This window comes from Sinohyriopsis cumingii, chromosome 18 (assembly GCF_028554795.1).
Source record: "Sinohyriopsis cumingii isolate HCF-2022 chromosome 18, ASM2855479v2, whole genome shotgun sequence".
Lineage (NCBI taxonomy): Eukaryota > Metazoa > Mollusca > Bivalvia > Unionida > Unionidae > Sinohyriopsis > Sinohyriopsis cumingii.
Genome location: NC_142978.1, coordinates 23,093,031 through 23,109,149, shown reverse-complemented (window position 1 = coordinate 23,109,149; position 16,119 = coordinate 23,093,031). Strand labels below are relative to the sequence as shown.

Below are 16,119 nucleotides of genomic sequence, written 5' to 3'. Positions count from 1 at the left end.
ACTTTAAAAAAGTAAAATGAAGTAAAATAGTTTCTGGTCTTTACATGAGCTGCATTGATAATTAACAAGAAGACAAGTCATCATCATGGCAGTAGGATAATCCCATTCCAATATCGCCACTGAGTCACCAAATTCATCCACACACAATAACAAATGTCGTTCAGAGTACAAAGTAAATAGTTACATGCATTTACATAAACAGTTTAGTTTTAGTGGCTTGGTACATGGTGAAAGTCTCAAACATGGCTTACATAGCACATGCCTTATGGTCATATAAAAATAGAAAGCAGCGAATTTCCTGACAAGATCATGTGGCTATTAATTTTGTTTGAACAAAGTTAAAGGCACATAATAGCTATAATAACTATAATAACTAGTTACAGATCATTCAGTGCAAAAGCACAGAAGCAGACAAATGAGATCATCAGTTTTGTACTGTTTTGCACAACTGCAGTTAGCCATGCAAAACCAGACCTTGAGGTTTTAAGTTGGTGTATTTAATTGTCTGAGGCAATCAAAGAGATAAGCTGACTCTACTTCTAGTGAGTTCTACTCCTGTTAATCACTAACTGGCTGTTTGTGACTTAATTGCACTTACATGAAACAATACAATAAATTTATCAGTCTTTGTACCTCAACATGTTTGCACTGAAGCACAGTGGCTCATATCATTGTTTATATATATCTTTGTATATGGAGGTGAGGATACTTTTCTTCTTCAAATACATTACCCAATCATAGTACCTTAGGAGAACTACCACTGCCTTGCAAATCCAGCCCTCCCAGATACAACTTTTAACTCAAGAGAGCTAAAAGTTGTCAGCTGACCCATTGGCAGTCAGGCAGAGTCATCTCCCCTTACATATAAGACTTGGCAGCAAGGCATAGGGATATGTTAGTTATTACTTCTGCTCGTGCCAAGAAGCATTCTCTCATCACTAAAGGCCTCACAAAGCCAAAGCTATATGGAAGATAGGTCACTTCAAGTTGGAGTTTTTTTGCTTCTAAGGAAAGTATACTCCATCTATATTTCAAACTTTTTCTCTCTTTCTCTCACAACAAAGTTCTGCCTTTACAAATTAGTCACATTTTGTCATCGTCACACCTTGGGTACTTGCACATGGAGCCTAAGCGACTTCACTGTCCATTTGCGCTATACCTAATTTTATGTGCAAGACTCTGGTGCTCATATAACTCCTATATATATGTAATTTCCTTACTAATGGGTACATATTAGCAAAGTTTTTAGCCAAGGTTTTCTTGGTGTTCGGGCGCCATTTTAGTGTATTACTTGTACGGGTGGTCTCTGTGCCTTTTTTCCCTATTGCCTCATAATGGATTTTGTCACACCTACTGGGTATATCTTGATAACAATGCCTTTATTCCATTCTTTGTGAAGGTTGTTTGTGTGTAATGCAGATACTGGTACATTCTGTATTTATACCATTCTAATCCGACAAGTACATTTCAGCGCTATATACATGGTTTATTCAGTCCCCTGCTGCACATGCCTTGTGTCATGTTTATCTGCATAACTTTATATCATGTTGATTGAACACTTAGTCATGCACATTATTTACATGCAGGCATGTCTTTATGCTCTGAAGAACCCCTTATAAAAGTATAATTCCATTGTTTTTGTATATCATGGTGAATTCTTTTAGTATGGTATATTTAGCCTTGGAACACCTTGCTTCAATGATTCTACTTGTATAGGCCGTCCTTGACCTCCCTTGAAATAGGCATTCTTGTTGAAATTGTCTGCTAGCAATTTTTTCCAGGTAACCATTATTTGTATAGCTCTGCACCCACAGACTGGTAGTATTTTCACATGGTATGCAACATAACATGTGCAGGCACACAGGTTTGTAAACAGGTGATGTTGTCATTGTAGTTCACCTGTATGCTTCCTTACCATATTAGACATTAATTTCTGGGTCACCTTAATGAATTGGCTCAGCACGGACATTGTGTTCTAGAACAGGTGCAGGGCTACAACTTTATCCATTTTTCTCTATTTTGTCTTACAGATTAGAACCATGGACGAAGCACAAACATACAGCTGAGACCAAAGGCATCAATAGTCTGCATGCTGATTTCTTCTGCAGTGTGATCCTTTATGGAAGCAAGGGAGATAATTTAACTTACCCTTTAGCCACGAAGTGCCGGACATTGACATGCTCGAAAACAGACCTGGCACCCAAGTCATAACCACCACCTTCCCATTTTTGGGAACTCCCCCATACCTTGCCTCCTTGAGGTATGACATGATTCCTCCTACAGAATAGGACAGAGCTGACAAAAAGCCATGTTCACTCTCATTCAACAGACGTACACACAGGTTGCACAGAGGGAGATCACACCTTTCTCTATCTCATAGAAAAAGGTCAAGACGATATATCAGCTCAGAATATCTCATCTTGGGTCAAGTGGATGGATTATTCGCTCAGCATACAGGGAAATAACCCAGGCTCAATTAACTTTTTTATGCATTTCATCTCATGAGGTTAGGGCAGTTGCCACCAGCCTAGCATTTGAAAGAAACTGTTCTCTAACCATCATCATTCAGGCTGAGGGATGGAGATTGGAGTCCACATTTTTCTAGCTTTTATCTCTGAGATTTGTCATCTCAAAGGGCCCAGTTCGATCTGGTAGGACCTATATTTGTAGCTCAACAGGTCACATTTCCAGGTCAATAGACAGCGTCTTGTGACACATCTTCACGACTTCCACTGGATTTGCATGCGGAAAATCTTCTTCCCTTTTAAAGCCGCACCCCAGCAGTTGGAGTCTCCTCCAATCGGGCTACTTAGAAGCTGTCTCTCATACTTTAGGGGATCAGAGATTTTATTTGCACCCCTTCCACCTCTTACTTATTTTCCTAAGGTATTATGATTGGGTAATGTATTCAAAGAAGAAACCAATTTTTCCTAGTAAAATATGTTTCTTCAAAAAATACTTACCCTAACATAATACACATACACACTCCCGTAGTTATATCCATAGTGAATGTGCCTTCCACTCCAGTAAAAAGTAAAATATCCTTACACCTTGCCGCCAAATCTTGTATGTAAGGGGAGATCACTCTGTCCAACTGCCAATGGGTCAGCAGACAACTTTTAGCTCCCTTGGAGGGCTGGATTTGTGAGGTAGTGGTAGTTCTCCTAAGGTATTATGATTGGGTAAGTATTTTCGAAGAAACATTTTACTATAAAAAAATTGGTTTCCATTTGTTTTGCAACCTGTATAAGAATCAGCGTTGATATTATCACTGCTCATTGTCATGATTTCACCCACTCAATACGTAAGTGAACCCACTGAGTGGAATACTGCCTTCTGATTGGTTGACTGCAAATGGGGTTTTCAGTCCAATATATTACATCAGTTTTAGTGGACCAGTAAGAGAGCAGTGGTAGTACTGGAAAATGTGCTTGCATTCCTTGAAGTGGAATAACAAGTCAAATTTTATGTTGGCCTAAAAAATTTAATATTCTGATCTAAACATCTGTGCTACAGCCATTCCTTTATGCGAAGTGTAGCTGGAGATATGTGTCAGTTCTTAAATGGGTCACTGGAGAAATGGGAGAAGACTCCTTCTTTGTGTTATAATATGTAGTATATGTATAATTTATTGGTAAATTGTAAGCAGTGATGCAAGCCCCTGTGTCCTATATCAAAGTTGGCAAATTTTTGGGGGTACATGAATCATTTTCTTCAGCTAACTGACCTGGCTGCTTATAACATGTTTTAGTATATAACACGGTCATGTTCTTTGGCTCCCAACTACTGTGGTATAGCAAAGTCACACCGTGCATATATATATATATATATATATATATATATATATATATATATATATATATATATATATATATACACATGTGGCCAGTATTTTTACTACAGGAAGAACCTCCAACCCACAGAATGAGAACTGCAGGTAATCTCACATACCCACATTGGTCAAGATGAGACTTGTTGAGATGTGAGTGATTTGTGAAAGCAAGTTAGACTGCTTGCCCCCACCCCACCCCAATATGCATGAAAACATATCAGTGTAACCATGCGATTTTGCTGTGAAATTGAATTTGGTTTAAGACATGCTTTGCAAGGTGACAATTAGCAGGTTATAATCTCTTATTTTCTTGCATAATATGTATTCATTTATAAGCAGAATTATGCAAATTACTTCATCATTTGTTTATAGAAAGAAATCCATCCACACATTTTGTTCATGGTTTATTTAACCTTACCAAATACTCTTTATGTTAAATTGCAAGGATGAAATCTTATTTTCTTTTTTTTCAGACCAGCTCAAGCTTTCTTAGTGCTTCAGAGATTACTCAGTGTCTTGCTAAAGTAAGTTGATCATTCTAATGCATTTGTATTAACTTGGAACATGTTGATGAGACAGTAGGAAAGAATACAATCATTTCTAACTTATACCAGAAAAAAGTAATTTGTGTACAATTTTAGTGCCAAAATGAACTTCTGAAATTATATGAGAAGTTTGCATGCTTATCTGTCAGTTTTGCCTATTCTCACTCTTGTACTTGAATTTTAAACTTTTCATTGATGGCCTGATTTAGAAGTCAACAATATATAGGATTAACTTTCTCAGCTCATACTTCCATCCACCCTATCCAGGTTGTAAATACACCCATTGTGATTTGACTTGCAGTGAGGTTGCATATTGGAATTAAGGTGCCACACATTTAAATTTGGTACCTGTATCTGACTTTCCAGGATTTATTCAGCAATATCATGATTTCATTTTGCATGCCATCTCATTCATTACCACCAGTTATAAATATGGATGCATCACTGAAGTGTTTCACTCCAAAACTAGGTTACTCTGATCTAGAGATGGTGAATGATTAACCTATTTAATAAGAATGTCAGAATTTTCATATTATGGTTTAATTCAACTCATTTTGTATTTTTCTTGAGAAACTGGTGGCACATTTTAGGGAGACCATTAGAAGTTTGTATGAATTCATTTATTTTTGGTGGTACCAGTTTTTGTGAATTTCATGGTCGTTACAAATCCTGAATAAAAAGACCCAATGAAAATGATCCCTCAATAGAAACTAAAGGACGCATTCCACAAACCAGAATTTAAATGCCAGTGAATGTCATTTTTTGCTAAACCACAAAGCTTGAAAAATAAATGAATTAACTGTAAATTTTACCTTAAAAGAATCCAATACCATATCTGCAACAGATTTCTCATTGAGGTTGTAGCTGAATTTGCCTTGCAAGAATCCATTACCACAGTTGCAGCATAATTCTAGTTTAGTAAGTAGCATAATTTGCAGTGTGGTGTTTGTGTACTCTACTATTCATGGTAAATAATCCAATACCAGTGTTTTCCATGATAATCATGTTAATTACTATATATACTCAGTTGTAAGTCAAGTCTAACTGCAAACAACATAGACCCTGATTTGCCATTGCATAATACACTAGCAGATCAGGGTCTGTCATGCTTGTTCAGCAGATAATCCTAACATTGCATAGATCAAGATCTGCCAGTGCATTATTGGATGGCATATCTAGGTCTGTGCATTATGCACTTTGATCTGACTTGTAAGAGAGTAGATATGGTTGCTACTTTTAGAATAGAGACCAAACATGCCTGAATAATATCAGTTACACAATCTATTCACAAAGTAATAACTCAGAAAAGCTATCCTTGGTAGGGCTACATAGCATTTCCAATCATCTATGATGCTGAATATAATCATGGATCACATCCAAGCTGAATAAAGTGATAAATATTTGGGTGTTCCGGCTGAAATGCATATGTTATTACATGTTCTTGATTTTTCTCCCTACCAGTACAAGTTCTGCAGTCAGAAGTTGTTTCCAAACTGGTTGCCATTTTGTGCCAGATCCCATAGAAAATCTTCGTATAATAATAATAATAATGAGGACTTTGTATAGCGCCTAATCTTTAGAAGCTCTAAGCGCTTTACAACATTAGACAACACCTGTAAGATAAAAAACATATAATGATATGATTACAAAAACAAACACCATGAAATTAGAAAACATTAAACATGCTGAGAATATTTAAGGTAGGAAACATTATTAGGTCTTTAAGTTTGTTCTTGCAGTCGAAATAAGTGAGTTTTGAGAGTCCTCTTGAATGTGATCACTGTGTCTTTTTGTCTAAGTTCAGTGGGCAATTCATTCCATGTTGCTGGGCCCTGGTATGCAAAAGAACGCTGTTCATATAACTTTGTTTTCATAGTGGGAATAATGAGTATACGATTGTCAGAAGAGGAGTGTAAGTATCTTGCTGGTGTGTACACATGGGTGAGGTCGGATTGGTATGTTGGACTAGAGTCCGACAGTGAAACATAGCACAGAGAACAAATTTTGTGTTTGATTCTGGATCGAATGGATAGCCAGTGTAGGGTACAGAGCAGCGGGGAGGTGTGCTCTGATCATGGTACTCTAAGTATGATCCGAGCAGCTGTGTTTTGAACTTTTTGAAGTTTCTGGAGCAGATATTGAGATGAACCAGACAGAATTGAGTTACAATAATCTAGTCTTGAAAGTACTAATGAACACGCAAGTGTTTTAGTGGCATCAGCTGAAAGATATTTGCGAATCGAGCTGATGCATCTCAGCTCAAGATATGCAGCCTTGCATATGTTCATGACATGTTGGTGCAATGTGAGAGTGAGAGTACTGTCCAGAATAGCACCTAGGTTTCGTACTGATTGTGTGAATTTAATGTTGGTGCTGCTGATATTTATTGTTTGAGGTATAGGATGTGAATGAGAAAGTCTTTGTGTTGTGATCAGAATGGTCTCAGTTTTATCATCATTCATCTGCAGCTTGTTACATGTCATCCATGATTTCACATTAGAAATGCACATCTCTACACCTTGGATGGTAGCATCAACTTCTGTTGGGTGGCTAGATTTGTATATTTGGGTGTCATCAGTGTACAATTGGTGAGACACTGGATGATGATCTGTGACACTTGAGAGGGAATGAGTGTATAGAATGAAGAGAACAGGTCCAAAAACAGACCCCTGTGGAAAACCACAACATAGATCAACTTGGCTGGAGTGTATTCCATTTGCAGATACATTTTGTGTCCTGTTGACCAAGTAGGACTTGAACCACAGTAAGGCTGTGTCAGGAATGCCAAATACATGCTGGAGACGGTGAAGTAACATATCATGGTCTATTGTGTCAAATGCTGCAGACAAATCAAGGAGGGTGAGGACTGTAATCTTTCCGCTATCCAACAGAGAGAAAATGTCATTAACTACTTTCAGAAGAGTAGTTTCATTACTGTGGCAACGCCGATATGCAGATTGTATATTGCTAAAAAGACTGTTTGAATTTAGATGAGATACAAGCTGGGATAGAACAACATTTTCTAAGATTTTTGAAATGAATGGGAGATTAGAAACTGGGCGGTAGTTCTTTAAATCGTTATGGTCTAGTGTTGGTTTCTTCAGCAGAGGCTTTACAATGGCAGTTTTGAAAAATGATGGGAATTCCCCGGATGAGAGAGATTTATTAATAACATCAGTTAGTGAAGGCAATATTGGATCTAAGCACTCAAGCAGCAGTGATGTTGGAATTGGATCAAGTTCACATAACTTTGGTGCACTCTTCATCACGATTGTACGTACGAAATCCATAGAGACAGGTTCAAATGCTGCTAATGGTTGCTGCTCAAATTCTGTATCCCAACTGTATGGTGACAACGAGTCAATTGAAATTGAAATACTGCAATAATTTTCTCAGATTTTAAAATTATCATTGTTCCACTGAAAGAAAACATCTAAAACTATTTTGATTAGTTTGCATATTATCAAGAATGTGCTGCATATAAATATTAGGATACCCTCCAAATTAGTTGTTATGATATATTTGACTGGTAACAGTATGCTGCATATGAAGGTATAAATATTAGGATACCCTCCAAATTAGTTGTTATGATATATTTGACTGGTAACAGTATGCTGTATATGAAGGTATAAATATTAGGATACCCTCCAAATTAGTTGTTATGATATATTTGACTGGTAACAGTATGCTGCATATGAAGGTATAAATATTAGGGTACCCTCCAAATTAGTTGTTATGATATATTTGACTGGTAACAGTATGCTGCATATGAAGGTATAAATATTAGGATACCCTCCAAATTAGTTGTTATGATATATTTGACTGGTAACAGAGTCCTGCATATGAAGGTATAAATATTAGGATACCCTCCAAATTAGTTGTTATGATATATTTGACTGGTAACAGTTCATTGACTCTGACAGCCAGTCAAAGAAAATGTAGGTGTTTGCAGTGATAATCAGTATCAATTTTGCACAGTTCAGCCATCATGTCAGCAGCAGCACACATCTTCAAGAAGAGAAATGTGAAAATTAAGTCATCCTGGACTGATAAATATTTGTTTATAAGGTTCAATCAAAAGGGACCAAATTATTCTTTCATGCAAAGCAAACCACCCAGAGCTGCAGAGGATTTCATCACCTTTACTCCTGATTTGAACTATTGCACATCAACCTCTTGACAGGATTTCTCTATCACAGTTGAACTGTTGCACATCAACCTCTTGACAGGATTTCTCTATCACATTTGAACTGTTGCATATCACTCTCTTGACGGGATTTCTCTATCACATTTGAACTGTTGCACATCAACCTCTTGACAGGATTTCTCTATCACAATTGTTGGCTGAAAATCAAATTTTAAATATTTTATAATTACCTTAGAGAATATCTAAGGCTTTTTAAGCTAAGTACTATTTACATGATCAAATTTATATTACAGGTGCCCAGTTGGTCAGTACTTGATTGTTCATACACCAGGAGAATCCAGCTGTAAGATCTTAAAAAGTACAGAAGGGAACAAAAGGTACAGGCTTTATGTTTCAGGTTTTTCTTTTCTCCATGAAACAATACTCTGTATGCAACATCAGCTGTCTGCTGCATTTTAAAGCATTGTCTTCTTTATCTGCTGTATGAAATTGGTATATAATGCTTAGTTTAGTCCTTTGCAGGAGGTAACATCACCCTAACCAAATCCACCTGCCTTAAGTGATTTGCACACATTTGTCCATTAACATTTCCTATTCTGCATAATAACATTCAATCTACAGCTTGTACCTCCACCAAACTTTGTGGATCGCTTGCAGTTGATATAACAATGACCCCTAATGATTTGGGGTTTAACAGATCTATGGTCAAGGTCACAATGGCAGAAGAAAAATTGTTTCCACACAACAACTTGAGTTCTCTACCATCTACTGTTGCCAGTGTAGATGGCTTGTGCATGGAGTAAGGATGGTCCCTATTGACTGAGAGTAGAAAAAAATCTTTAAGCACAATACTACCAGCCCCGCCCCTCATCAGTTACCAAACTGTGGATGGTTTTACACTAGCTCAAAAGGTCAGAGGCCAAGGTCAGTGTAACCGAAAGAAGAACATTGGTTTCTTCACAACAAGTCCTCTTGGCAAACATGCAAAAATGAAGATTTTTTATTGTGACATCAAAATTTCAGAGGTCAAGGTCACTTTGACCAAAAGAAAAAAGAATCCATCTGGATGGAATCAGCTTGGAGACAGAATGATTTGACAAAGATGTCATTGTCTAGGAAGTTTATATGTACAAAGTGTTGAGGGAAGTGATGGGCATTATGAGTTTTCCTACAGAAATGTAAGAGTGGATAGATGATGAACAAATGTTCAAAAACGTTTTAAAAATATCAAAATTTAAGAATTGTGAATAGTAAATTATTCATCTGCATCACTGGTCTCTTACCCTTAAACCAAAAAGGATAATTGGATGAAAACAGAACACAAATTAACAAGCATACTATGAACAGCACATTATGTGCTCACCCTGTTTAATGATCCTCTATTACTTCACTCAGTATGAGAGACCTTGACATTTGACCTTTTTGACCCGTAGTCAGCATGCTTTTTCCAATATTCTTAGTGTAAGCCATCTACAAATTTTGGGCCAGGTGTGCAACATAAAATAAATGGTGATGTGCAGAAAAGATATTTATTTTGTTAGTGACTTTAACATTTTATCATTTGCCTCCAGAATCTTACTTATCCCAAATGCAAGCCATCCACGAAGTTTGGTTGAGCATCTCATGTAAAGCAGAGTGAAGAATTTCAAAATTGCTGCCAATTTATCCAAAAATTATCCAGGTGTATAGCACCATCTTTTTAGTTAAAAACTGCATCAAAACTACCTTTGTTATAAGAGATCATTAAAGCTCATCAGTGTTAATGAGATTCGCCAGTTTTATTTCCCCTTAAAATTTAAATTTATCAGCAAGTCCTTGAAAACAATTTTTATGGAATTTTTATTGGGGTGTATGTTAATCTGTCCTTTATGTTTTTGTTATATTTCAGATTCTCAGCATCACTTTAATTGTTGAAGCAGTACCCAGTATATTGTTTTGTGTCCAGGGAGTTAGAAATGCTTCTTGTCACTATGTTACCATGACAACCTGCTTGTTTCCATTATTGTGTGGTGTAAAGGGAATTGAAGACTAGTATCATTTCCTTACTTTTGTAGTCACTTTCTTTCATAATTTAAGTAGACGTCATTCAGCTGGGGTTTTCAACTTGGAATTAGTGTCCTCAAACTGTGGAGTTCCAAGTAATGTCATCTGGACATATTAAAAATTCAAAGCATATTCAATTTTTACCATATATTTCTTTTTAGAAATTGTAACCTGGAGGATATTATTCAGGTTTACATTTTCTTGCAGAGGCTCATATGACCTTCACTTTAAGCACCTGGGCTTCATGACAGACACTGCATCTAGCAGTGCAGACCCTGTGCAGTGGAATCCAATAGACACCAGCCTTTTTCTTCCCCAGCATCGGCGGAAAGGAAGGATACCTGCTACCTATACACCCCAAGGTAATTCCTATACATTTATGTTCTGCTCTTAGTGATATAATTTATATAAATATATATTTATTTAGTTATTACAAATTTATTATTAGCAAGACCTATGCATATTAATATGGTGATCTTGCAAGTGATTGGCTGAGATTTTATTTACCACTTTGGAAACTTTTTAATGGGATTTTTTTATGAACTTGCTATATTGGCTTATATTATTAAGAAGTTAGATGAATTTGATCATGGGCAAGATCTATAAATATTTATGAGGTAATCTTGTATCTGATTGGCTGAGCTTGTTTTCACTCTGAAGACCAAGTTCAGATCAAGAATTTGTTCTAGCTCAGTAACCAAGCTTTTATCATTATGTTCTTTTATGCAGGTTCAGTAATAAATGATATATGTACATTTTGATGGAGTGATTTGCATATTACTGGTTGAGCTTGTTACCTCTCAGGAGACCATTTTGCTTCCAATTTCCTTAAAACTTGGTCAGCAGGTTGGATAGTTCAATAATAAGCAAGGTCTATGAATATTATTTATGCCTTATTGGAAAGAATTTTTATGAGACTAGTCAAATAAAATCTACACGATATAAAGTTTGGGCGACAGTTTGTGTTCTTGCACTATTACATAATGATCACTGTTATGTAAACCAATTGAGTGATGTTAAGTCTATGCCTTTTGTTCTGAGTGGGTTTTTTTCATATGATTTTAGTGAAGTTCAAGTTTTAGCTTACTTTGCCATCAGTTCATGCCATGGTCATCCAATATATCATCCATTGTTCATCAACAATTGCTATTTTAGCTCATTTTGAAAAAAACCAATGGGTCAGTTTAGGCAAACTTTGCAGACAGCATCCTGACATTACCAAAAATGTAAACAACGCAGAATCCAAAAACAGAATTGGACCAAATATGAAAGAAAACATTTCAACTTTATACAAATGATGCTAATCTATCAAATTTAGCTGCAATTATCAAAAAAAGTAAATCATATTTTTTTCCAAAACCAGTGAGGAGTTTACATAATTTTACAGAAAGGATTCTGACATGAAGTCTTTTAAGTTTGTCAAAAAGATGCTTAGCTGCCAGCATATGTCCACAGTTTACCAAAAAAATAACAAAATCTTCAATGATTTCTCAAAAACTGCTTACTTGACTTTCACCAAATTTGACAGAACATCCAGGGGTGAAAGTCATTGAAGCTTGCATGGAAGATAGTGATTCACCATCAGATTTGGCTTCCATTTTTTAAATTTAAACAATTTCTGCAAAAACACTAAACTGACTGAATTTGACAAAAAGCTTCATGGAAAGAAGATAATCTAGTATGAAGGTGATGCTGACCAAAGAATTTTTAAAAATCCAAGACAAACCCATTTCATTTTATTTGTCATTGAAACCATGCTGACTGATATTCTTGAGAAACTTTGGTAACAAAGCTTTTTTTCTTTGTTTGATATAACATATTGGCAAGATACCAGTAAATTCAACACAAAAATTCTTCGTCATTAACTTTGACCTTGCAACTGATATGGACAGAACGAAACACATCTAAGATATTTTTTATTGGTCATCTACCAACCATATTCTGTCAGATTACATAATTTTCATTTAGAGCCAACCAGACATCATAAAAGTCCTATGGTGAAAGATCCATACATTTGTGTCTATTTAGCAGAGGTGTCAATTACAAGATTTGGTGGCCATGTGGGAAATCACATGGAAGCATTTTATTTATTACCAAGAAGACATCACAAGCCTTTCCACGAAAACTCCATGTAGATGAAACCATTCATTCAGGAGAAGTGATGATATGATTTTCAAGATGTCGTAGTCGTATTAGATGCTTAAGGGTACCATTTTCATTAAGAACCAACTAGACATTATAATAAGATAACAAAATTCCCAAGATGGTCAGTGTGGTGGCCATATTGGATATTTGAGAAACAATTTTCATTTAGGACCAAACAGAGATCACAAGAAAACCTTTGCAGAAAACCACATGCTGATACATTGAACTGATCTGGAGTTGCTTTAAAACCACATGCTGATACCCTGAACTGATCTGGAGTTGCTTTAAAACCACATGCTGATACATTGAACTGATCTGGAGTAGCTTTAAAACCACATGCTGACACATTGAACTGATCTGGAGTTACTTTAAAACCACATGCTGATACATTGAACTGATCTGGAATTGCTTTAAAACCACATGCTGATACATTGAACTGATCTGGAGTTGCTTTAAAACCACATGCTGATACATTGAACTGATCTGGAGTTACTTTAAAACCACATGCTGATACATTGAACTGATCTGAAGTTACTTTAAAACCACATGCTGATACATTGAACTGATCTGGAGTTAATTTAAAACCACATGCTGATACACTGAACTGATCTGGAGTTACTTTAAAACCACATGCTGATGCATTGAACTGGAATTTTTCAGGATGGTCACAAAGGGAGCTATAGTCACTGTTGATTAGGCACCACTTTCATTTGGGATGAACAAAAAAAATCATAAACGCAGTGTTTGGGTGAAAACACCATATCTGTGCAAGTATCAGTTCTGGAGGAGTATTAATAACAAGATTTTGAAGATAACCAATATAGCAGCCATATTGGATGTTAGATCAGCACAGTTTTAATAGACTTCACAAGAAATTTGTACGTGTTAACTCTGTGTCGATATGAACAGGGAAGCATGGTAGCAAAGTCAATAGCACAAAAGACTAATAGTAGTTCAAAACTCATTGTTTCAATACCCCTCCACACACACCACCAGGCCAGGTCAGGTATTTTGTTTTGGTGTCCTTGCGAAAGGCACTTGCATCTCATTTTTTCAGCACAATGAAGCCAGGAAGGCATTAAAAGTGCCATAAAAGCCAACAAAACAAAAATTAAGGACAATATTTTCAAGAACAACACTGGTGGCCATATTAGAGTCCAGCAGACACCATTTTTCTATCAGACCAACAAGACAGTACAAGAAGTCTTTTTGTGAAATTGATGTAAATTCAGGAGGAGAAGAGAAAATATTATCATACTTTTGACTGAAGGAACCAATTTCATTTAGGACCATCTAGAGATCATAAAGTCTTTTCATGAAAATCTCTTGTTGATAAAATTCTGTTTAGGCTGAGAAGAAATATTTTTATTATGGTTACCATGAAGGCCATATTTATGTCAGAATGGCACCATTTTCATTTTTGCCCAACAGGATATCATAAGGAGAATTGTAATGAAAACCCCTCATCAATATGATCATCCCTTCGGAAATAGTATCAGTAACTAGTTTCAGAATGGATGCTGTGGTGGCCATATTGGGTGACCAAGGGACACCGTTTTCATTTAGAACCAACTAGACACTGGGTTGAGTATGTTTGCAAAGTTTCATGGCAGTCCTCCAAATAGTTTTTTCCAAATGGCACCAGACAAAATGCCAATGTCATGTCTTCTGGCTTATAATGAATAAAATTCCACCAAACTGAATTGAAAAAGAATTGACAAAAGGCATTTGGATGAAGGCTTATCAGATTTGTACAAATTATGCTGAGCTTCTTTCAGATATGACCACCACTGCTAAAAATGGAAAGAAAAAAATACTAATTTTATTGCTGAACATAGCTGAACTCAGTCTGACAGCATCCTGGCATAAAGGCTCTTAAGTTTTATGCAAATAATGTAGATCTGCTATCAAATACACTACTGTTACTAAACACCATGTAGATCTGCTATCAAATACACTACTGTTACTAAACACCATGTAGACTGCTATCAAATACACTACTGTTACTAAACACCATGTAGATCTGCTATCAAGTACACTACTGTTACTAAACACCTACCAAAAGGCCCATGTAGACTCGAGATGTTCACATGACACCATGACTAACAGCATTTGACCAAGAAATATGGTTCAGTAGGATGCTTTTTGTTTCTGTACTTTATTTTTATCCATGTCTGACAGCATTTTTTTTGCCAATATTTCAAGGCCCTATGCCAGGACAGTTTGTAAAATTATGTTCATCATTTAGTAACAGCAGAACATAATCATTTGTAGAACATCAAACTGGCATTCAAATGCTGTGAAATTAGTTGGTTTTTTTTTTTAGTACAGCAGCCATGATTGATGGCAGATTGACTTCATTTTGAACAATTTGAAAGGTTCTTCGTGTAAGATTGCTTTCTGTAAACTTTTGTCAAAGTCCGCCGAGTGGGTTCTTTTGAAAATTTGTTTAATTTCAGCATTTAAAGTATAGGTGATCGTATTTGATAGCAGGTCAACCTCATTTGTATAAATTTTAAACAATTAAAACAAGAATGCTGTCAGATTTGGTGCAGTTCATCTGAAAAATTCAAAGAAGTCATTAAAAACAAATTTGTTTCTTGACTAGTAATGGTGACCATATTGGATGGCAGGTCAGAATCCTTTGTGCCAGTCTGAAACATCTTCATGCCACGCTGCTTTAAAAGTTGATCAAACTCTGTTAAGCAGTTTTTATGATCATTTAAATAGCACTTGCTACAGGCTTTTATGTTTCCTAATTCAACTCTTTGGGGATTTTATGAAATTCTTTTTAGTAATTCTACTCTTGTTTCTTGTTTCAGGTTTCACCAATGAGAAGTTCAAGTCAAAAAAGAAGAAAAAAGGCAAAAGAAAACAGAAGAAAAAGAAGTGAATGTACCAATTTTCGAATAACAATGTTTTGAGAATCTAATAAAATAAAAATAAACTATTTGTTTGTTATTCCTCATGCATAGGGTCTTCAGATGAACAGTGGCAGTTTTTCACAAGTGTCCTTCAAAGGCGCTACCACAACTACTGGTCAAATTGAATTTGAAGGACTCCATGACATGTCTCTTTCTACTCTCCTTTTTCCTTTTAACTGCTGAATATTTAAAATATCTTGATATTAGTGAGAAATATATCTTTTCACAAGTTAACATGTCCACAAGGTAACAGCAATACATTCTTTTCTAATAATAATAATTAGGACTTTGTATAGAAATCTCTAAAAACTCAAAAGATTGCTCCCCCTTCCCCACAAAACCTCTGTGAAATTACTAACAAAATCATGCTGAAAATAATTAGGGCAATGAAACCATAAGTCTCAAGTATTATGTATATTTGATTTAATTTATATTTGATTTAATTTGTCTGAGTTTTAATTTTTTAAAATTTCATTACATGTT

At 35.8% G+C, this 16,119-nt stretch overlaps 1 protein-coding gene across 1 annotated transcript in view; it reads left to right on the top strand.

Annotated features, from left to right (window-relative positions):
- The window catches only part of LOC149776217 (uncharacterized), a 61,461-nt gene extending 45,799 nt beyond the window's left edge, over positions 1-15,662 (top strand). The window contains exons 14-17 of the mRNA XM_089942600.1: positions 4,306-4,356; positions 8,818-8,901; positions 10,775-10,929; positions 15,535-15,662. Coding sequence (XP_089798726.1) covers positions 4,306-4,356; positions 8,818-8,901; positions 10,775-10,929; positions 15,535-15,605 — 361 coding nt within the window. The 3' untranslated portion in view covers positions 15,606-15,662. The remainder of the gene's footprint in view (positions 1-4,305; positions 4,357-8,817; positions 8,902-10,774; positions 10,930-15,534) is intronic.
- The last annotated feature ends 457 nt before the right edge of the window (positions 15,663-16,119 follow it).